Source organism: Balaenoptera borealis, assembly GCF_965194805.1.
Source record: "Balaenoptera borealis genome assembly, chromosome: 3".
Lineage (NCBI taxonomy): Eukaryota > Metazoa > Chordata > Mammalia > Artiodactyla > Balaenopteridae > Balaenoptera > Balaenoptera borealis.
In genome coordinates, this window is record NC_138866.1 from 62579464 (window position 1) to 62604520 (window position 25057).

Here is a 25057-nt window from a genome sequence, read left to right on the forward strand (position 1 = left end):
ATTGATATATAGATGATGGAGTTCCTCCCCAGTGTTTAAGCAGTTATGATATTTGAATGATGTATTTTCTTTTATACGCTTTTAATCAGTACTTGTCTTTTGGTTAATTAATTAGAGCCCCATTATGTACTAGGCGTTCTGCTAATCTGGATGTGCAGAGATAACCGTAACAGTCATTGGAAAGTACTCAATCTAGTTGAGGAAATATATTGTTTTCAGTATCTGTGCTGTAATAGAGTTATGCACAGGATGTTCTGGAATTATTATAACAATACTTCAGATACGTCTCAGTCAGCTGCAAGGAGTGGTGGTATCAGGAAACACTTCTGAGAAATGTAAGGATTGAACCAATCTTGAAGGATGAATGAATTAATCAGGTAGATGAGATTAAGAAGAGCATTCCAAGCAGAGGAATGACATAAACAGAGTCATGGAAGTATGAGAGGACATGGAGTGTTTAAGAACATGGCTTCTGGAGCCAGATTACCTGGACTCAAATGCTGGTCACCACTTCATCAGCTATGCAGCCTTGGGCAAGTTATTTAACCTCTCTGAGCCTCAATTTCCTTATCCATAAAATGAGAATGATAATAATATCTAGCCTGTAGTGTTATGAGAACTGAATGAGTCAATATGTGTAAAATTCTTAGAACACTGCCTGGGGCGAAATATGCACACAGTTTTAAAATTTAAATTGTTTTCTGATATTCCTTTCTAAAATGGATTTGTGTTTCCATATACTTTTTCTACATTATTCAAAACATTTCAATTATTTTTCTTTTACATAATAAACTGTAGATGTTAAGCTTTACAGGGAAGGCTTTTTAAAATATCCTATGTCCTATTCCACATGAAATGGATTTATCATAAGTCTACCACATACGTTTTCTTCTTGTAATGAAAATTGACTTAAGCAATCTGATTTCTATGTAATTTCTCACATATTCTGATACTGTGGAATGGAATTATAGGTGGATCATAGCATGTTACATTGCTTAAGCTTAATGTCATTTATATAGCATTTCTTTTTTGTAGCGGTTACATCTTCACTTACTTCGAGTTGAAAACTCAGATTTGACGTGGTCATTGTCATGAAATGTAAGGATTCAGTTTATTATATCCTGAATATCTCTATAAAGGTAGCTAATCTTATAAGGAATATGCAGATTATTATCTGTAAACTAATTTTGTCCGCATTGTCAACTCTACTGAGATTGACTTCTTTCTGACCTATGCGTCTTTACAGTTCCCCTGATCTTGATGTTCATCCTGAGGTTAGTGTTCTCCATCATTTCATTTAAAACACAGTTGAAAGAATGCCTTAAATCTTTTGGGAAAGTGATGAGAGCAAGATTAGATTGTAATACAAAACTCTATTTGCCTCTTGTGTCAATAGGAACTCAATTTATTGAACTAACACAAACTATTTCTGGCCTGATATACAAGCAACATGTAAAATGCACACCTTACCAAGTAGTTCAAGTATACCAATTAAAAGTGAGGCTATAGCTTAATTTCTTTTACCTGCGCCTAAATTCATACTCTTAAGGACTAGTTCAGATTTGCATGTTACACTAGAGGTATAATAGCTGGATTTGCAGTTAGAAACATTGATTTTTTTTTAACATCTTTATTGGAGTACAATTGCTTTACAATGGTGTGTTAGTTTTTGCTTTATAACAAAGTGAATCAGCTATACATATACATATATCCCCATATCTCCTCCCTCTTGTGTCTCCCTCCTACCCTCCCTATCCCACCCATCTAGGTGGTCACAAAGCACCGAGCTGATCTCCCTGTGCCATGTGGCTGCTTCCCACTAGCTATCTATTTTACATTTGGTAGTGTATATATGTCCATGCCACCCGAGGTCCGCCTTGTGATCCTAGTCAAGTCCCAGAATCTCTAAACCTAACTTTCTTCATCTGTAAAAAAGATGCTAATACCCATCTTGGAATTGTTGTGAAGAATAAATGAGATAATGAATTTGGATGCACCTAGTAAATGAAATAAGGCACGTTATTTTGTGCAGTGATTAATTCTGTTATGTGTAAAGATTACAGTCAATATGGAACAACTCTACCCAACAGCAAGAAATTGCCTAATTGGGTTTTTATGTTTGGTTGGTTGGTTAATTGATTGGATTGGATTTTTAGGCCTGTTTCATGAAGCTCTTAATAGTTAATCTTGCTGAGATGTTAATAGATAGCACATTGGAGAAAATTCTAAGATGAAGAGAGGTAATTTCAGATGAAAACAGTAAACGTGAACACTTTATTTACACAGCAGATGTGAGCAACTTCTATCAGGAAAACCACTTCTGGAACTATCAGAGTAAAAATATTAAATCAGACAGATCAAACAAATTTTTCTTGACTTAGAAGCTTGAATTTAGAAGCTATATACAAGTTATTTTCCCATACTATTTAAGTATATAATAGAGATACTCAGCCTTTGCTAATCTGAAGAACATGTAGTCATCTTTCACAAAGATTCACAAAGGTGTATATTAATTCTAAATGTTGGAGGAAATAACTTCATATAGGTACTGATAGATAACTTGATTTTTTTTTTTAAAGATAGATTTTATTCATTTTTAAAATTTTTTTTGTTTTTTTATTTTTGGTCTTCATTGCTGCACATTGTCACAGTGAGCAGGGGCTACTCTTCCTTGCAGTGCGCGGGCTTCTCATTGTGGTGGCCTCTCCTGTTGCGGATCATGAGCTCTAGGCACGCGGACTTCAGTGGTTGTGGCTCGTGGGCTCTAGAGCACAGGCTCAGTAGTTGTGGCGCACGGGCTTAGTTGCTCCGCAGCATGTGGGATCGTCCCAGACCAGGGATTGAACCCGTGTCCCCTGCATTGGCAGGTGGATTCTTAACCACTGTGCCACAAGGGAAGCCCAATTACTTGATTTTTAAATGAAAGTTTATACAATAAATTACAACTAGATGTTTTTGAGATATTGAAATATAAATGTCTTTTCATTTTAAATAACAAATACATATTTCAGAAATATAATAAAATTTTAAATGTATATTTTTGACAAATTCAGATAAGCTCCCATTAAGGAAAAAAAAATCATGCGCTCTAAAACAGATCAATAAAACAAAAGAAATTACAACAAAAACTGAGATAGAAGTAGGCTTTGAAAACCATCAGTTACTATTTTAATCCTCATAAGAGAAATGAAGGAGTAAAAGAATATGTAATAAACTCAATTATATTTGGATAATTGTACTGCTGTGTCAGTTATTTTATGCCCAGTAAAAGTACCCACGAAGATTCCACAGCATAAACTGTGCTATTTATGATCATTAAGTACAGCTTAAATTTTATCCTAGGAACATCTTCTGTATCTGTGAATCTAATGTTGTTCACTAAATGAGGACAATATTGATTGTCATATGCTGCCCAAATCGATCATGCTGGCAGCCAGAATTACAGTAATCTGTCAGTATTGATGACTGTCTTTCAAGCTTTGAAACCTCTCCTTTACTTCACTTGTCATTTCTTGCATTACTTGTACTTGAAAAGCATTTTCTTGCAACCTCTGATTTTGTCAGCTAGGTTTTTTGGGGGTTTTTTTTTTTGGGTTTTTTTTGTCTCTAGCTCAATTTGTTGGTTTGATCATGCAGTTAGAACTGAAATGCATCACTGGGGAGAAGGAGTAGGCACATTCTCAGTAACCATTGGACCTGAGGGGTATTTCAGGTTGATCTTAGTCATCATTTATTTATTAATTACCTGTTGAAAGAGAGTGTATGTGTGTGTTAGTGGGGTTTGGGTTTTTTTTGTTGTTTGTTTTTGGCTTTTTTGTATTAGGAATAATAATTCCAAAGCATTAATTTCATGATCTTAGCTATCATGACTTTTCCTTAAATAAAAATGTTAAAGTAATTATTTGTTTTGATCCTAGGGACATTTTGACTATGTATAAATGTTAAATATGTTGCTGTCAAATATGTACTATTTCTCTTTCTTTTTTAATGTGAGATTTATTATACATAGAAATTTTCAGAAGTTACAGCATATAGTCATGTTGTATTCAGGTTCTCAGAGAAACAATCAGTAGGATGTGTGTATATACATAAGTACATAAAGAGAGAGACTGATTTTAAGGAATTGGCTCGCACGGTTGTGGGTATGGCAAGTCTGAAATCTGTGGGAGTTGGGGTAGAGTTGATGCAGTCTGAGTCAGAAGGCATCTGGAGATAGAATTCCTGCCTTCCTTGGGGACCTCAATCTTTTCTCCTAAGGTCTTCAACTGACTGGATGAGACCCACCCACGTTATGGAGAGTAATCTGATATACTTTTCTCCTGATTTAAATGGTATTCACATCTAAAAAATACCTTCACAGCAACATCTAGGCTGGTGTTTGACCAAAAACTGGGTACCATGGCCTAGCCAAGTTGACATAAAATTAACCACATCCCATGTCCTAATTTTCTTAAGTTTTTCTTCTTAACCTTTCTTACTGCAAAATATAATTTGAAAAAAGAGTATAAATCCTAAATATACTATATGGTGAATAATTACAGTTTTACCACCACCAGGTCAAAAGATGCAACTGTACTGTTTTTCTTCTATCAAAAATATTGATTGATCACTTAAATGGTAATGGTAAAGATTTTGAGAGAAATGCAAAGACAAATCAGATGGTAATCTCTTCAATAATCTTATAATTTAATAGGGGAGATAATTATATGTACACTAAAAATTATAACACAAGGTAAAATGTGTCACAGTAGGGTTGTAGATAAGATGCTGTGGGAGTTCCAAGGAAAAAGTCATTACTCTGGAGTAAGAAAATCAGGGAAGAATGTATAGAAAATCTGGGCCTCAAAGGGTGAGATTTGAGTAGATGGAATGCAGCATGTCTGTTATAATTCTTGTAATTTATATTTTGAGGCTTTATGTGTGTGTATATATATATGTAATACATATATAATATTGTGAAATATACATTTTGGGGGATGTTATAAAATAAAATAGTATCTTTAAAAAACACTTTCCTCCTAGATTTAATATTCTTTCCTTCCAAACCAATATTATTTGATTTCTTCTAATCTGTTTAGATTTGACTTTTTCGTAAATGCCAGAATTGGGTTTCTGTTTAACTTTATCAGACAAATTACCAGAAGTCAATGATCATTCTTCAATTAGTCACAGTTTGTTATCCCTGCAGTTCTACTACTCAAATGTAAAGAACCTGTTGCAAAAGTATGAGAGCCAAAACGAAATGTAATTGATTGGCTCCACTAATGCAGTTTGCCATTCATTACGAGAGAACATTATGAAACCTCTTAGGGAGGCCCATCAATATTGCTGCCATTTCATGTTAGAAGAAAGTGAGTTTATTGAGAAACTGCATAACTTTATGTATCTACCGTCTTTTGTAGATCATTTCCTCAGAAGATAGTATTGGTAAGTATAGACTGTCCTTAATTATAGTCCTTAATTATAAATTAATTATATTTAAAAATGTGGAGGCTGACTGTTGGGTAATCAGCCTGGGCTTCAGAGTCCAGAACCACTTATTAAGTGTGTCACTGTCTTTATGTCTAATTTTATTTAATCTGTAAAAGGAGTACCAAACTCAGTAGTGTTGTGAGGATTAAATGAGATTATCCACATGAAGCACTAAGCAGCCTGTCTGTCATGTAGCAAGAGCTCAGAAAATGTGTTTTTACATACTGTTATACTTTTACATGTTGTTGACAAATGAAGTTTTTTTATCCTGTTCTGATAGTACCTTGGCTTCACAGCAAAAATAGCAAAGGAAAAGAAAGCCAGTACCACCATTTTACCTGTTTTCTCAAATCCAGTGTGACAGTATGGTCCATATATGCCAATCTATGGACAGTTGGGTTATATCATAGTGTACCAGAAAGAAAATAGGAGAACTCTATCAGGTGATTGTCTGACTGTTCCCTAAAAACAACAAAACTTGAAGTTCCTCTACTTCCATCTTTATTAACTTCTGACCTTTGCTAGAAAAGGAATTTTTTTTTCTCTCTATTAAACGCTATGTTGTTGATATTAGTGATGAAGGTGCACTGGTATGCTCACATTATTATTAACTACACCTACTGCATAATGTGTAAGTTTTATTCTAGTCTTTATTTAAATAGAAAAACAGCAGTAGCTTCAGATGCTATTTGGGGATTTCAGAGAGCAAAGAATGAAGGATGTAAAGCTGAAATTACTCTAACCTTGTTTAACATAGGAATTGCAGTGCTTTTAATCTATTATTTTCCTTTTACTAAATATACGGGATTTTGCTATTGAATTTTTAATAACTCAATAATGGAATTAAAATTAAACTATGGATCACAAATCTCCCCATTTTCTTGTAACTGCTTTTCCTCTCAAACGCTAGAATATAGCCTATTTAAATCTTAACTTTTGCTTGCCAAACCACTGTTACCGTCCATCTGTTCATGCCAATTGCAAAGAAGGTTCGGTTTTTAGTGAAGCTTTGCATTTCACATAAGGTATGCGAAGTGAAATTTCACAAGGGACATGATGGATCCTGATTCTTAGTGATAAACCTTTGGGGCCATCAGGGTTGGCATATGGTCCAGTATGATATGAAGGCTTGGGTTCCCTGGCTTCACTTCTTTGGCGTGAAGCTGATAAAACCTGGCTCTTGAGTATTATTTCACTGGACACCAATCATGGGCAGCAGGAACTGCCCATTTAACTCTCTGTGGGAAGGAAGCCCAGAGAGCATTCACAATGGTACCATTGTCGAGTTGCAAACTGCTCTGAACAGCTTGACGGCACTAGGGAGGAGGGGAAGGGGTTGCTTTACTAATTGCTGTTCAGAAAAGAGAAGAAGCAAAAATAGCTGTTGTAGAACTGATGTTTCTACATTTACTTATTCTTTTGATAAGGGTGTTGACTTTTATTTAGCACATACCTACTATCAAAAAGAAAGCAAATTAATATATTTAAGCAACCACCTGTAGTAATTCCTTGTTAACATGCCATTATCTATTTTCAGCCCACCAGATTATAGCAGAGCAAAAGTCGGTTTGCTTCATGATATTTTTACCTTTAAATGAAATGAAAGTAATGTTTTGTAATCTTGATAGAAATTTAAAATAAGGGAAAGTGGATTAAAACCAGCACATTTTATATATCAGATAAGGTTAGAGACAGATTTGGCTTACGCTGTGTTTTTTAGAATTCCCAAATATCGTCTGAATACATATAAGCAATATTAATATAGAAATGTAAATTAATTTTATGCATAACAATCGCAAATGCTAAAATAATCCACTAAGCAAATCTTAAGGTTAAATACTGGATTTATCATTTAAATCAATAGGTAATGCCTATTTCAGTCACTCATAATTGTCTTTCTCTCCTTGAATTCTATTTTGGATATCTTTTTTAAATGTGAGTGTTGTTTCTTTGTTATGTGAGGCATTGTATGCTGTGATATTTGTATAAACACTACTCTGGGCCTTTCCAATTTCTTCTGGTCAGTCTAATCAAGCAGTTGGAGATTCTGATGCAAAGAAACAATGATCTACAACTTAAAAAAAATTAAAGCTTTTTCAGCCCCCAGGATCCTGACCCCACAGTATATTTCCATAGATGATTCTTTTTTTCAGCAGAACTTAAGTTGACTAAATTATACTGCAGTATTGTAATTTATGCAACATGTCCTTTCAAAGGATCAGGGAGAAATATTTTAAGAAAAATTTTTTAATCTATAGATTTTAAAAAATGGGGTGTTCTTGCTAAACTGAGGGAAAATCAAATGCATGTTTTATAAAATTAGTAACAGTCTGTAAGATTTACTAGTATTGCATCTCTTCATGTCCCCTTAAATTATTTTAGTAAATGGGCACCAGTGCAATATTTCAAAAACAGTAATTCATTGAATGCCCATTCTTCCTTTTACTGCAGAATAGATTGTAGTTAAGTCAAGATTAATGGGTAGATTTTAATGTTAAAGTCCAGTCTCTGAGCCTATTATTCCCTGGGGGCATATAGTGCATTAGTTTAAGCCAATATACTGTTTATCATAGATGCTATGACACTGTCTTAAATGACAGTTTGCTGTACTTTGTAACTACTACCATGATAATAAATCACTTGTTTTGTACTCCTGATAATTATAGCATTTAAACAAAATCTTAATTAAGTTAGTGCACATTTAGGTAGAGATAACACTTAAGTAATTGTACACTGTAAAATTTCACTTAGTTATTTTTTCCCTTTTTGCAGTCTTCTCACAGAACCCAAGTTTAGTATTTAGTCCAAACACAGACATTCATTTCCTCAACTTAATGTACTGAAATTTTTGTTCCTAAGAGGAACAACACAGTGATTGTTCCTAGTCTCCCCCCCAATATTTTTTAAACTCTTACTGTAATACTAGTAATTTTGAAGCAGTTCTCTGTTGACTATGAAAGTCTCATTATTACTTAATGGTAATATTTTCAAGCAGATCTTACCAAGAAGGAGAGCACAAAATTTTAATTTCATTAAATTTGAAATCCAGGTAACTTAGTTTTTCTTTTAGATGTTTTGTTTCATACAACTTTCATGAAAGTGTAATAGATACACATATTTGATAATCATGTTAGTCCTTTTTAGAAACTGCCAATGATTATTAGATTATTAAATCAGGAAGGATTTTCAGAACCTTTAGGTAGGTTTAAATTTTTAATCCTATTTATTTAAGGTTAATCTTTTTAAATGTATTTACATGAAGTTTGTTAGAATTGGGCTTATCAACTTTTTACTTAATGTTTTCATTTAGTAATTGACTGATTTATGAGCAATTATATATGGTCCAAATTTTATACAGCTCCAGCTTTCAATAATAGGACTATCCTCACAGTGCCTTAGCACCTGTTATGGATTTTGAGTCATCTGGCAGCCCATGGGACTTAGATAAAGAAGTACCAGGTGTCCTGCCTGTCTCCTAATTGAGACGCAGTGAAAACAATATAGACTTGGCAGCATGCTTAAAAGGATGGATTAAAGCCCAGCTTTGTCTACTCTGACAAATCACAGCTTTTCCTTCATAGTGTAGATAGTATCAACTACTAAAGAATTTCATTAATATAAAGCATCATAAAAATCATACACAATAATTGGTCATAACCTGTTGCAGATTTTCAGAATTTCTAATAACATAGTACAAATAATTCCAAGATTCATGCTATTTATTTAGGGGAATTTTATTTTTACTGCATATGAACTAGACTGCATGTTTCTTAAAGAAATTAGCTACTGTAGGAAAGAAATGGAGTATTAATTAATTTACTAGATCTTCTTTATAAAGTAAGCAATATAGTTTACTTTTATAAATGAGCGGTGCCTTTTAGTCCATGGGATACTTAATTGCCCTGTATATTTCAGGGAAGTATGCCACTTTACTCCTGATAATTATTATTAGATCCTGCAGATGTACTTGCAAAATATATCTACCCATATTCTATATCTCAATAAAATTCTTATTTTTCATTATGTTTTCAAGACCCTGTGTAATGATACTGCCTCAGAATGTTTGAAGATACTTCAAGGCCTTTTAGAACTAAAAAGTCAAATGTGGTTTTTTTATTTTCTCTGTTTTTTATTTTAGATCATGCCATGGATTTTGATTACTATACTACATATGATATTCTAGTATAAAACATTTTTGAAAAATTGCCAATCAATCATAGAACTTAAGCTAGTAGTCATTGTGTTGGCCGCCCTTGAGCTGACTAAAATCCCTTTTATACTTTTTTTTTTCCCATCTAAAATCCAGATCATTGAGATTGTCTGTAGAAAGAGCACTGGACTGTTAAATGACCAAGGTTCTAGTCCGAACTCTACCGGTCAGCAGCTTTGTTTTTCTGAGCGAATCTTTATATTCTCCTTCGAGGCAAGGCTTATTGCTGAATAAACATTTTGCTGATTTTGCTAAGTTTCCTGACATTAATGTTTGTAGATCATTGTTGTATCCGTCCTCTAATTCTAACTAAAATTATCACAACCAATGGGGCAAAATGTTTGTTTCAATGCTAAATTGTAATGAGTTGTAATGACTTTCAACATTTACAGAATTTCTTCTGTAGGCAATTATTATAATTTTTTAAGAAATTGATATCAGTTTTCTTTTAATGTTACACCTTACATATGTATACATTGTGCTTTACTCACTTTTTCTTCTTCTGGAGAAGGTCAGCAAGATTAAGGGTAGGGGTGGAACCAGACTCTCTCTCCAAATTCAATCCTAGGAGAGTCCCAACTGTATTTGCCCCAAAGGGCTTTGTCTCTGGGGAGCCAAACTGAGATTAGAGGAAGGGGGCTGTCTGCATAATAGGCTCTCCTAATCAACTACCAAACCAACTTTATTCATTCATTCTACAATTTATAAACAATCATTGAGTGCTGCTAGGCCCTGTGCTAGGCGCTAGAGATATAAAGATAAAAAGGCATGGCCTCCGCCCTCAGACATTAGTCTCCCACTAGTTCATTAGGAGAACAAGCGTGAGGAATGAGGCACACTTGATGCTTAACAACTGGCTCTGGAGAGCAGGAGGAGGCCTCGATTTGTGGCATTTTTTTGAGTTCTATGATGTGAAAACTCCCACCATAGCCAATTTCAAACTACCAACCATCTTACAAACTTTGTAAATATCGTAAGTAGTACTTGCAAGAAATTTTTAATAGGTAAAACTCTTTCTCTTCCTGCAATTACTGTTTTTGGAATTTTGTATACAGAGAAGGGAGATGAAATTCCTGACTGCTAAAACGGCAAAGAAACCACATTAATATGAGTGTGGGCAAGTGCTTACTGAATTAGGAATTTCAGAATGGGCCCTAAATCCCTGAGGCTATGCTATTGAGCACAGGTATAGACACTTCCTGCTTTGCCTTTACTTAAAAAGGAGCCGGTAGCTTTTTCTTTTCTTGTTTAGGAAAGAAAACATTAAACCTGAATTTAAGAGGAAATTAATTAAGCAATGATATGCCTTTGTCGTCTGTCTGTAATTTTCGTAACTCCTTTTTGTGAAAAATTACACTTTATATTGATTCTTGCTATGTACAACATACATATATACAAACATATACATACATGTACACATGTACATATACTTACACACACACAAATTTCTATTTCTTTGAGACCAGTCACAAATTACATTGGACCTAAGTATTTATACAGCCTCCTGGGCGTGCCATGGAATTAATGATCACAAAACTGAAAGTTTTGCCTTGTCTGACAGCAAAAGCAGTTCAAAATTACATTGTATTATTAAGAAAATTATTTTGGCGAATGAAGGGTTGTTGCTTCTTTAAAAACCAAATCTACCTTTTATCTGTTCTCCCTATACATTAGTCAAGTTGAAAAAAGTGTTTCTAATTAACTGTCTGCAGTCTCTTTTCTTCATTTTGTGTTTTTTCTCATGAGAAATCAGAGTTTTCTCTTACCAGAATAAGTCAAAAGTTCCTCTTGTACATAACATAAACAAGAAAGATTATCAGAGTTCTTGCACATGAACACAGGTATATTTCTTAAACTGATATTGAAAATTGTCCTAGTAGAGACAGCACCTGCTATTTACAAAGACTTGAGTCAAAGGTCAAAATAACTATTTTCATCACAGATGTAGGGGGACTTTTGGGTTACTTTATATTTATATCCTTTATCTTCATCAGCCCTATGACATAAATAGGAGCAGGTGGGGGGATCCCCATTTAACATTCAGAGAAACTGTGGCACAGAGAATTCATGCATCTCTTTCCAGGAGTGGGCTGAAACTGAACCCTAGTTTCATAACAGCTGGTCTTGACACAGTGACAGGGGGCCATTATTATTTCATATGATAAGTTTAAAATCAAAAGTAGTTACTTGAATACTGATATTAACTTCATATTAATGAAGTACAGATTGGGTTTAAACTATTTATTTATACTATAAAAATCATTTAGTTCCCTTTTCTTATTTTTAGAATGGTAATATTCCTTCCCCCCATTTCTATTTTTACAGGAAAGTAGAAGGAAGGAGGATTAGTGGATAATTATATTGCTGTGATTGCAGCACCTGTGTGTTATTTCTTTTGATTGGCTAGTTCTGTATTAAAGATTCCTACCAGCTAAAAGTCTCCTTTATCAAATGGCTTTTTATTCTAGTTTTGGCTTGGGTTGTTTTAGATTTGCAACAAAAACCGTCTTAATTCAACTTAGACTTGTACTTTAAATTTTGTTCTGAATTTGTAAGTTTACCATCACCTTTTTATGATTTCACCCATTTCAATTTTTTTAATTTCAATGCCAGTGGCAACACACAATCACAGTAGGAAAATAGCTTGAGCTATCCTGTTGTTATTAGCCATCAAGTTTGCGTATGCCACTCAATTTATAGGTACTAATAACTCTTCCCTAGAGAGCTGCCTTTTAAGGAATAAGTGTCTAACATATTATAAGCAGATATAGGAGTTAACTACTTTGGACTATGGTTACCATTGCAGATGTTAACATCACTGTTTGGAACTTTATCCTCATCTCAATCGCAAAAAACCTTGTTTGTGGACTCAGGACTATTGCTGAAGTACTTAGAGTTCATTATATCTCCTTAATATATGTTTTCCAAAGTAAAAGGGGAAAAGATGTAAGTACTGTATATTGGGTTGCTTTCATATTGTTGTTTATTTATTTGACTACATCACACTTGGAAAATTAGAATATTTAGCTTTTAGAAGGTGAGTTACTGTAGTCTATAATAATTTACTAAGCTAACAGTATTTTCTGAAAATAGTCCCCCAGAAGGAAACTTCAGACAGTGGACTGCCTAATTTGTGATAACCGTTGCAGTTTTTCATTTAAATTCAACCATTAATGATTGTTTTCCTTCACTCTGCCACCTATACTTCAACTTTAAAAAATTGTTTTAGAAAGCATCATTTTCTCCAATTATGATTTTTTTGCAGTTTTATTAAATACATCGTGTTTTTATACAAAATGAATACATTATGTCTAGATAATTATAGTTTCTATAGCTTTATATATTAGGGTTTCTTCAGAGATTTATGAATCTCCTTTTGTATAGTGAAATAGAATTACACTTCAGAATGTATCCTTAAGAACCTAGGGGCAGGACAGGAATAAAGATGCAGACGTAGAGAATGGACTTGAGGACACAGGGAGGAGGAAAGGTAAGCTGGGACGACATGAGAGAGTGGCATTGACATATATATACACTACCAAATGTAAAATAGATAGCTAGTGGGAAGCAGCCGCATAGCACAGGAAGATCAGCTTGGTGCTTTGTGACCACCTAGAGGGGTGGGAGAGGGAGGGTGGGAGGGAGACACAAGAGGGAGGGGATATGGGGATATATGTATATGTATAGCTGATTCACTTTGTTATACAGCAGAAACTAACACAACGATGTAAAGCAATTATACTCTAATAAAGATGTTAAAAAATTTTTTTTAAATAAAAAATAAATGTATCTTCTCTAGATATTCATTTCTTGCTCTAATAATCTCCTTGCTTTAGAAATATTAAATTTGCTTTCTCTCTGCCTAATTTTTGTGTAAACTCTAAATATAATAAGGTAAAGTAAAATATTTCATTTATAGGCCCTCTGAAAGTAGAGCATTTTAGAAGCAGGTAGGTGTCTCCACCCTACTTTTCATGAAGCATTTTACCCATTCAAGCAGACTTTTAAAAACAGCTTGTTTTGATAGCAGACTGTTCTCCTGTGGGCCTTCAGCCTTTGCTTCCTGGCAGCACCTTTGGTGCGAAAAGAGAGTGATCAATTGGGAGACTATCAGTGCCAGCATGCACAGAGTGATAAGTTAACACACCACTGGGAATTTCTAGGGCCCACCAAGATGCTTCACTTCTAATGTGCTAACAAGCTCATTTTTCTACCTCTTGCCTCTTCAGTTATTTTTTTTCTCAGAAGAGCTTAGAAGTTGAGTGCATCAGGCATAATGAAAAGCTCTGTAGGAGGGAGAAGCAATAACCCCATTTTTCCCTTTTCAGCCAAATAGAAAATTAGTTTCTGGTAATACACAAAGGCCAGTATTTTTTGTACAAGGGGCACTGCTGTGAATCAAAGGACTCTATTAACTGCAGAAAATTCGGCAGCTGTGAATCTCCCCCAATGAAAAAAGTACTTTCCAACAAGTTGTGAGATATGTGGTATTATTTAGATTGAACCATCAGTTTCATCCCCTTTCATTTACAACCATATACCCTCTTTTAAAAGTGTGCTATATTACTTTTCTGTGTTAACACTCAAAAACGTCTATATGATCCTTCCATAAAATCCTTTCAATATAGCATCTTGTCCTGTTGCTACCCATTTCAGGAGTAAAATTCTTTTGAAGTTCAACCCCAGAATTGAAAATAATGGATTGCCAGGAACTGAAATTAAGATTATTTCAATATTTGATACATAAAATAAATTGTAGTATAAGAAGAGGTTACTCAAGTCATTTAGGTGGCAAAAGACATCACAGTCTAAGTCAAGTGCATAATGAATATAGACTTACCTTTAACTCTTTTTTTTTCTCAATCAATAATCTTTTGTAAATGTAACTGGCTATGGTATCTCCCACTGATTTAACATTTTAAATTATCTTCCTCTCAAAATTTTTTCTTGGTCTTGATTGTAGACTCGGTCTACAATCTCTGGAACTAAAGGACTACAACAATTGAATTGCAATTTTAAAAAGAGAGAGAATAGTGAATTTTGAGGGTAAAATATTAAAATAGGTTTTGGGGAAAATTCAATGAATAAAGAAGAACCAATAAGCAAATTTTTATTATCCTTTACACTTAGTTAAATGTCTTAGGTAAAGCCTATCAACATAGCACACTGAGTACAGCTGGAAAACTTTTAAAAGTTGTAGAAGAAAGGTTAACTGATTTCTCAGTTCAGGAACTATACGACATGAAGTCAGCATGTGAGTTTTTCCTGATAATTGTATGTTGCTGCCTGCTGCTCTACATTTTGACAGCCATTTCCATAGTTGCTTTCGTGAGCAACAGAAATATTCTCTCTCTTTCTCGCCCTCTCTGTGCTAACAGCACAATCAGGCCTGCTGAAACAGGAAGCCTGGAGTGGGTTGTTCAAAAGCAACAACACTTCAAGGTACTGGTTGCTTGTCAATAATATCAGAGAAGAAAATGTGGTGAAAGGGAAGTACAGTATTTTTCTGTCAGTGTCAGTGCCCTGTAGATGCTTTGTTAGACAGTATGTAGGAGTCCTGTGGACTCTCTGCAAATATTCCTGCTTGTTTCAGTGTTATAATTGACTAGGTATTTTTTCCTGACATACAGATTCAACTGTGTATTTATCTTAACTGCCTGGAGTTAAGTTCGAGGATTACAGCAACAGTAGTCTTCCATTCAAAATGAGAACAATTGTTGGGAAAATGCAGGGATTTTAGAAAAAGATGATATGCAGGAATTTTTCACAATAAATTATTACAAATGAAAAACAGAATTTCAGACATAGTATTTTAAGCATTATAATATTTATCGCATGGCTTTTCAGAGTACATCTGCAGATCGAAGCTGATTAACAAGATAAGATGAGCCCTAGGCTGACCTGATAGCAGTTGAATCCTTTCCCAAGTAAACTGTTACCTTTCTTTCTTCCAACAGTTTACTATTAATTATTTTCTAATAAATGTCTTCCTGTTAAGCTGCCAGGTATAGTGGTATCCTGAAGAGTAAACTTATGTTAAAAGCTACATTTTTTTCTCTTTAAAAAGCCGTACTTTTAATGATACGCAAGAATAGTTAATGAATAATTATATTTATTAAGAAGTAATGGCTTAGCAGTGATAGTAGCCCTTTTTGATGCGATCTGTTCTTTCCCAATGTATGCTGCATTTACGTTCATCCTTAACTGAAGGAAATCAGCTATGAGGAGAGAGCGCGATATCTGCAAACGATTGTCCAGCACCATTTAGAACCAACGACATTTGAAGATTTTGCAGCACAGGTTTTTTCTCCAGCTCCCTACCATCATTTACCATCTGATGCCGGTAAGATTAAAAGCAAGTATTAGTTACTGTTCATTATTGGAACTTGAAATGCAATACCCTTTTGTTCTAAAAAACTCTTAAAATCATGGAAAACTTGCTTGAATAAACTTCCAGTCATTGAAATATAAATATTCTTCATCATTATTTTCATATTTGGCCTGTAAATTTGATTGATACTTTCTTTTACCTAAATACAGTTCCTTTAAAAGTCAACAGTCTTCATAAAAGCACAGACACTACATTTTATCTGAGCTAATGGGCAGTAACTATTGTGTTTCACGGAATCGTTACTGAAGTATCTGCAAAAGAAATACAAGTTGAGCAGGCACTCTCAACTTCAGAGGATCAAATTTTATGGCCAAGAATATTGCCTTATCATCTCTAATTTTACAAATAAAGTTAAAATAATTGGTCTAGATTTAGAAGTACTTAGCAGAGTAAATTATTTTGTAATATTTAAAGATTATAAGAGGGTACTGCATTTTTACAATTAACTAATTTTGAAGAAATCAGTAAGAAAATAAATTACTCATGGCCTTCCTATTCTGTAATACTTTGCACTCCTTATGATTGTTTCATTTATTTTATTTTCCCTCTTTAGATCATTAAATATCAGTTCTGTTTATCTGAAGGTAAGACAAAGTGTCAAACAAAACACCCTTTGTTCTTCCCCCATTTCCTTTTTTAAAAATTAGCAAGCACTAAGCTTGTAACTCAGTTAATAAGCAAACTTAACACTGCCCTGGTTCATACTAAACATTTCAGAAATTGTCACTAAATTTCTTCCAGAATTATACTTACTAACTTAGGTCTGCATGAAACACTAACACTGGTTCTGGGATAAAAATAACTAATAATAGAACCCTTGGTTGAAGTTAGTTACACCTAGTTGTATTGACCTTTTTGTTTCTCAGCATGAAAATGTAGTACTACTGAACTGAAATGGTGTGTCTTTGTATTTTGTAATGTGTTGCATTGTTATTGGGTATCTTAACTCATCAAATAGTTATTCTGTTGTGTGCCTCACACCATACTAGGCACCTGCAATACAAAGATGACTGTTTTAATGATGTTCAAGGGAAGCAGGAAAAGAGAATACAATATACTTGAAGTTCATCATAATAAGCCTTCAGATTCTCTTCATATTGTATAAGTTTTCTTTATATTAAGTAGTTTAAGAGGCACAGTACTCCTTTACTGGCCTAATTTGCTTGCAAAAAAAATTACTGTAATTCTCAAAGTCGATGAAATTAAAGCTTCCATTCCTGTCACCGTTTAATTGGCCATTATAAAAATAATTTTACAAAAAAACTTGGAGCCCTTTCAATTAATTATATAAAAGACCTAGCAAAGAGAAAATTATATTAGACTGGGTTGACACTATCTAAAATTACTCAGCTCGGCATAAGAAAGATGGTAAGAGAAAGATACTAAAAATAAATCAATGAACAACAAAATAAAAACTAGTTAAGTATACCTGGACATTTCATTTTTAAATAATAGAGAATATCTGATAAAATATCCGACATTATTAAAATAGACATGAATAACACTTTTGTGTACCATACATAGAGTTGAGCCATAAATTTCACAAATGAAAAATATTGATAATAAGGCCACGTTCAGACTAACTTTTCCCCTTAAATTTATAAAGGCTGTCAGTTTTCATGTTGTAGCTGTTTACTAGCTGGAGTCCTTCATATTCCTCTTCTTAATGTTCTTCTTATATGTTGCATGTTATCCTGCACATTTGGCCAGATGTATAACATGGGAAGTAAGTAGTATTCTCACTTTCTGAGACATTAGGTAAAGAATGATACAGCAGCCAAGTCAAGGCTCTTTGGTTAATTTTTTTAAATTGTCTTTGCCTTTAGGAACTGTTAGAAACATGCACTTGAATTTTTTAAAAGGTGTTTTTAAACACTGTAAATAACTTTTCCAGTATTACTTAATACATTTTTATGGGTTTTTTGCAGACTTTAATAGTTACAAAAGATAAAAATTTTTATCAGTGGTTTTCAATTCAGCACAATAATATAAAAAGGAAATATTTACTCCTTTACAGTAGCAAAAACATTATGATATCTGAAGAATGATTTTTTATTCCCAGTCATCTCAGATTTTGATTTTCCTGTCACAAACCAACCCATAAATGTAGAAGTCCCTTTAAAGTTGTAAGTCAGAGTTGAGAGAGAAGACATGAAATAGGCCGTGTAATAGCCATATGGACCTGACTTATGGTTTGCAAAAATTACATAATAGTGTGAGGATTTTTAGGTTCATTATTACTTTTTAACATGATGATAAAATTGATTTGCCCCATTGAGATTTAGAACATTAAATATCAGTTCTGTTTATCTGAAGGTAAGACAAAGTGTCAAACAAAACACTCTTTGTTCTTCCCCCATTTCCTTTTAACTTGTAATCGAGAATCAACCGCAATTGAGAATCAACTTTAGATATCCCATGCATACCCCATCCATATAAACTAATACTAATCAATACTAATGCAATAAATTGAAATTACATTTTAAAGGAATACCAGTACAATAATCATATAACGGATATAATCTATTCTTTCTAACCAAACCTATAATATAATACTATTCAGTGGAGTAGCGGAAAAATACTGTTTTAAATTTGGCTTAAAACTTAACTTGGCTCAAGCTTATTTAAAACCTACTTCCTGGTTAACAGTAATGTATCAACTGTGATGACATTGAACTCCAATGGGGATTTTTCTAGATAATTTTTAGTATTTAAATAGATACGAAAAACATTTTTGGTATATCATAGTTGATCCATAAATTTCATAACTGTATTTTCTCAAAATGGACTCTGTCTGTGGCAGTAGACTGATACTTAAGGGAAATTATTTTTATCCCTAAGGTCACTGAGGGAGATATCGTGATGTCACACTTTGTTGATCTTCCATAACTACATTAAAACATTATTAGATTTTTCATGTCCTTTATTTAAAAAAAAAATTACAGGAAAAAAAATCCCTTTATCTTTGTCAGGCAGGTGTGTGGAAAATATCAAAAGTTTTACTGTGACCTTCTTTTTTAACATTCATGAACACCACTCCTCCGACTCTAAACTTTAAAATGAAATTACTCCTCTTCTTGGCCAGATTATATTGGCAGTACAAAATCTAGATATTTTTCCCTAATGTCACATTGTCTTTTCAAATCAAGTTGTTTTTTTTCCTCCCCCTCCAAATCTTTTTTTTTTTTAAATAAAAGAAAAATCTAGAATGCCAACAAGAAGAAACAGGATCCTGTTTTACTACAAGTGCACAGTAAATATTAAGTTATCTTTCTTATTAAAAATACACACATAGAACAAATGTGTGGATACCAAGGGGGAAAGGGGCGGGGTGGAAGGAATTGGGAGATTGGGATTGACATATATAAACTATTGATGCTATGTATAAAATAGATAACTAATGAGAACGTATACTGTACAGCACAGGGAACTCTACTTAATGCACTGTGGTGACCTAAATGGGAAGGAAATCCAAAAAATAGGGGGATATATGTACATGCATAGCTGATGCATTTTGCTGTACAGTAGAAACGTACACAACATTGTAAAGCAACTATACTCCAATAAAAATTAATTTAAAAAAAAAAAAAGGGGGAAGAGGAGGAAAAGGAATGTGCAGAGCCAGACACAGCAATTTTGGAAAAAGGGAAAAGACAGCTGTTGAGGAGGAAGCCTGGTCTATGCACACCACACTTAAGAGCGGCCAACAGTAAGGGGTGGTGACACCCTGAACAGCGCAGCGAGCCTTCAGGACCAGCACAAATGTGTGTGCTGCCCGCAACAGAGAAAATGTATGTATAGCAACAACAACAACAACAACAAAAATATATATATATATAAAATACACCCAGTTTTTTTCCAGTATTATGTCTTTTTACTATCATCAGCCATAAGTATTTTTCAATGCCTATTATGTAGCATATCTAGAATTACTGCTAATACTCTATTAGTTGAGCTAGTACGTACCTCTCTTTGGATTTGTTTCCTCTACAAATTAAGTTAGAGATTTTAGTATCAATACTTTAAAAATTAAAGGGGTGATTGGTATTTGACTCCCTCTATATATGCACATGTATATACATATACATATATATACACACATATGCATATACATGTACAGTTGACCCTTGAACAACATGGGTTTGAACTGCACAGGTCTACTTAAACATGCATTTTTTTTTCAACAGTATACATTACAGTACTACACAATTTGAGATTGGTTGAATCCGTGGATGCGGAACCATAGATACAGAGGAACCAGAACCACCTATAGGGAGGAACTGCATGTATGGAGGGCTGACTATAAGTTATAGGCACATTATATAGAGGGTTGGCGCCCCTAGCCCCTACATTCAAGGGTCCTCTGTATACATACATAAATATACGTATACATACATACCACTTTGTATAATTACCTTTAGAAAACGTATAGGTTCCTAAGTTAATCTTCTAAAAATTAGTAATAAGATTCAAATATTTCTATGCCATCAAAATAAGAGATAATCTAACAGAGTGATTTTGAAGACCTAGAGTAGTGTCTAATCTTCCTTAATTCTAACCTCAGTTTTGCTGTTAATTCACAAAATCTGTATGCCACATGTAGATGAGATAGTATTATGATTGTCAGGCCCATCTCTTTGAATCTTTGAATGGAATGAATCATCAAAATTTAGCCATTAAACTTTTCTCCTTTTCCCAGGCTTTGAAATGATCTGGAAGAAAAGATTGTAGCTCTTCAGAAGATAGTTATTTTATATATATCCTAAATATTATTTGTAAGTGCCAGTAGAAAATGTTTCCTTCAACATATAAGCTATAAGTTTGTTTACTGTGTTTTTAAAATCAAATGTTTTTAAAAATAAATAATCATATTTATTTATCACTAGGTTAGCCTGAAATTATAAGCAGCCAAATGTGTTCTCAGTATTTTAAACTTAGAAATTTGGCTTGTATGTTGTTGACCAAGAAGCAAATAATATTAATCTTAAATAAAGTCCATTAACCTTTTATAACAGTAATTACTAGGCTCAGTTTTCATATAGAGCATTCATTCAGATGTAAAATTTGTGTAATGAAAATAATAATTGAGCGATTACTGAGTGCCAGGCAGTGTGCTAAGTACTGTACATGCATTCTCTCACTGAATTTTCATGGCAATTCTATGAGACAAAAACAAAAAACCTTACCAGCAGTCACCTGGTAAAGTCAGAGTCTGACTTCAGAGTACTCGAAGTATTATAATTAACTCCTTTAGTCTAAATATTTTCAGTCCCTTCTTGATATTGAGAGAGGAGAGAAATTGCCCAGTAACCTGTCATATTTGCAAATTAGAAATTGTTAAAAATTTTTATTTTGAAGGCTCTACTTTTCCACCCATTGAAAAATCATTTTTTTATTATTTATTTATTTTTAGTATCGTTTTAAGGTTGCCGTGGGAGAACTATGGGCTTTGGAATCAGACTGATCTGGATTTAAATTCTAGCTCTGCTATTTCTTATCTGCATGAACTCAAATGAATTAATCTATCCTAAACCCAGTTTTCCCATTTGTAAGGAGATAAAATATGACAAGCTTAGACTGATATGTTCTAAGTCTGCAATAATGGTAGTTCTTGAATATCTTGAAACCTCATGTTTGCCTGTGTTTCTGTACTATCTTATTTTAAATTGTGTGTTACTTTATGACATTCAGTGGTGCATCCACACTAATCTTAATCACTTATCAACTCCTTTAACAATATTAAAGCAGTAAGATTATTTGGGTAATCTGTCCTTTAATGTAAGGTTATGTTTTATAGGAATATTAACATAAAAGTGGATATTCTTTATTTTCCCCCAAACTAAACAGTTACGTTGTGTTCTCCGCATTTTAACAATTGATGTTTTGTAAGTGGTCATTTTCTTCAAAAATATTTCTAGTTTCTATCCCTTCTTTTCTAATCCTCATCTTTTTTGATCTAAAGTCTATTAATGTTTGCTCTTATTGTAGTTTTATTATATAGCTACACTTATTGTATACCTGCTATGTGCCAGGATCTTTGCATATGTAGGCATTCATTCCCCACAACTTTGCAAAATAACTAGTATTGTCTCTGTTTTACAAATAAGAAAACTGTCTCAGGTTAGTTTGCCCAATATCCAGCATCTAGTAACATGACAAACTTGTCATGGGTCTGTCTAACCCATGCTCTTTCTAAGATGATGCTGCCTCTTAGTTCAATGTTAATTAGAATTGCTTTCAAAGTCACCATATTTTTAAAGGCTATATTTAGTAGGTCCAGTAACTTTAGCAGTTTTAAAGTGGTCATACCTGTCAGCAACCAGTATAATCAAAGCCACAATAAATAACAATGCATTGAGTTCCCTTTTACAATCTTTATAGATCCTCAAAGTCATATTCATCATGTTATTTGTAATAATAGCTCATTGTAATCAATGTACAATATATGAATCAATTTATTATTCCATCAAGATACAGACAACAGTCTGTGTGAGTACTGTAAAAATGCTATTAATAGATACTGTATGTAAAACATAGGAGCCCATACTTTTTAAACTTTATACTTGAGAGGATATATTATCAATAGAAATAAATAAATCAATATTCTTTATGACTCAGGTGATATAAATCAATACTTAGGCAGAATAGGATGTGAAATGAAGTGTAAGTATCACATTATTCTTTAAATCTAAAATTGAGATCTATCCACCATAAATTATTCATAGAGGTTGGGTATGCTGAGTATTTATCACAAACATCATTTGCTGAAACATGAGGCGGTGCTGTATACCACACACACTAAAAAGCCTGATTTGACTCAGTTGACTGAAAGGGGGTTTCACCTTGAAGGCAGTAAGGGAGACATAGAGGAATTGCTGTTTTTGAGGAAAATATTCTTTGAATTTGGCGTACTCTAAAGCAGTGTTCTGTAATAAAACTTTCTATGATGATGGAAATGTTCTATATCTGCACTGTCCAGTATGGTTGCCACTAACCACATGTGACTGCTAAACAATTTAAATGTGGCTAGTGCACCAAGGAGCCAAATTTTTAATTTTTATTTAATTTTATTTTTTGCATTTATTTATAAATTTTTTGCATTTATTATAGTATTTAATTTTAATTTAATTAACTGTGATGTGGCTGTGGCTACCATGTTGGACAGTACAGCCCTAGAGATTTTATGACTGAGTGATGCCACCAGTACAGTGAACACTTTAAAAGGTAGATGTTTAAAGAATCTCTCATAGACTTTTTTTTCTTTTCTTTTCTCCTGTTTGAACTTGTTTTGTTAGTGGGTAAGTATAACATTTGAATTTACAAAGCATTTGTCCATTGTGAAACCTCATCACCCTAATGCATTGCATGCCCAATCGTATTTCATAATAAAAACCTGATTACTGTCTTCTCTGCTCCTCTGTTAACACCTGTAAAATTCTGCACTTTGTCGCTCATATCTGTTATCTATCTTCTCTTTTGTTTTCTCACTTCTGCTCGCTACTCCATTTCTTCATTCACAACAAAGAAAGAAATGCAGTGATAGTTCTCTTCCTCCCAAAACCTCCACTAGAAAACATTGGCCATCTCAAGGTAAACAGCCATGGGAAGGCCTCTCATGATTGGCCGGGAATAGTATGCATTACCAGCAAAGCATGAGCTACTGCTCTTCACCTTCCTTCTGCCATCCATCTGCAGTGCTTCCCTAAAAAGGTCCGTGGATTCATATTCTCCTCTAGGTTTTCCAGTATGGGACCAGTATGAACCAACTCAGATCTTCAGGAAGAGTAAAGGTGGACAGAAATATATGTCCTTCTTGTATTTTGAAGGTCAACCTCATTTCAATTAGAAAAGAGAATGTTGGAGAAGTTACTTTGAAAAGGAGGGCAATTTACCTGGATTAGGATTAGTGATAAAATGTTTTTTCCTTGACAATATATGTTTGTTCTTAAGTATTATATTTGGCCTTAAAAACTTTTAAGTGTTCTACAGAGATACATTCTTAATTTCCTAAGACATCTCAGTAGGATCTGTACCCCTTATTGAACAGTTTTATGTTTCCTTATAAATATTCATAACTTCAGTTTAAGCCAAATGTTTCATTATATGGAAATAGTTGTATAAGTATTCCCAAGCTCAAAGTGTCAGTGTGGTGCTACACTGGCTAACAAATATGCCAAAAGTTTCCCTACAGAGTTAGGAGCTGTGTAAGTTTAAGCCTGCAACCTGTGTGACATGTCTTTGTTTGTGACACTCGTAAAGATAATTCTTATGTATATAAGACCAAGGAAATCTGGATTAAAATGCCTCAAAATATACAGAATTTTAAAAATTTTGTTATTCTGTTATATTTTCAGACTTTTTGTTTTTTTGAACGGTTTTTAATTTTTAATGTAATTTCTTATTCATGAAATATTTGAGAGCCTACAGTGTGCAAAGTTCTGTAGTATTGCTGTGAATTAGAGAATCATAACTCAGAAGTAAAGTACAGAGGTGAAGAACTACTCTGTAAATAAATGATATGAAGAATTTTCCAATTTCAACTTGTTTTGTTTCTTTCAAATTTTTATATCTTACTAATTCTACTGGTTATCTACTTGCTATGACTGGAGAGTGTAACTGCGAAAGTTTAAGAAAACAAAAGCATTGCTTGTCAATTCTAAGTTGAGACACTTTGAGAGATCGGTTTGTCTTTTTTGACTGACTTTCAGACGAGAGCTCTTGTCCTCCTCCTTCTCCAGGGAATTTATCTGGCTCCTTCTTAAAAGCGTATTTAACTACCTAGCACGTATAATGGTCTCATACTGCTAAGTTCCTCTTTGGAAACGTTTGGTGCTGTTTTGTTTTCAAGTTTGAGCAATGAAGGCCCTTTTCTTGGTTATACCCTGTACCCTAGAGATAGGAATTGGTCCTTCTCACCTGCTTCTTAAGCCCTTAACGTGCATGCTAATCGTGCTTTGGATCCCTGTCCTTTCTGTCCCAAAGAT

General features: G+C 33.7%; 1 protein-coding gene across 9 annotated transcripts in view; it reads left to right on the forward strand.

Annotated features, from left to right (window-relative positions):
- The window catches only part of RALGAPA1 (Ral GTPase activating protein catalytic subunit alpha 1), a 227625-nt gene that overhangs the window by 200939 nt on the left and 1629 nt on the right, over positions 1 to 25057 (forward strand). For 6 of the 9 annotated variants that reach the window (XM_082384014.1, XM_082384010.1, XM_082384013.1 and 3 more), the window contains one exon: positions 15901 to 16025. In XM_082384014.1, the coding sequence (XP_082240140.1) occupies positions 15901 to 16025 (125 nt within the window). Of the gene's footprint in view, positions 1 to 1035; positions 4835 to 15900; positions 16026 to 16626; positions 16658 to 23598; positions 23664 to 25057 lie in introns of those variants that run through there. The other 3 variants (XR_014242301.1, XM_082384012.1, XM_082384015.1) reach the window with 3 other exon arrangements.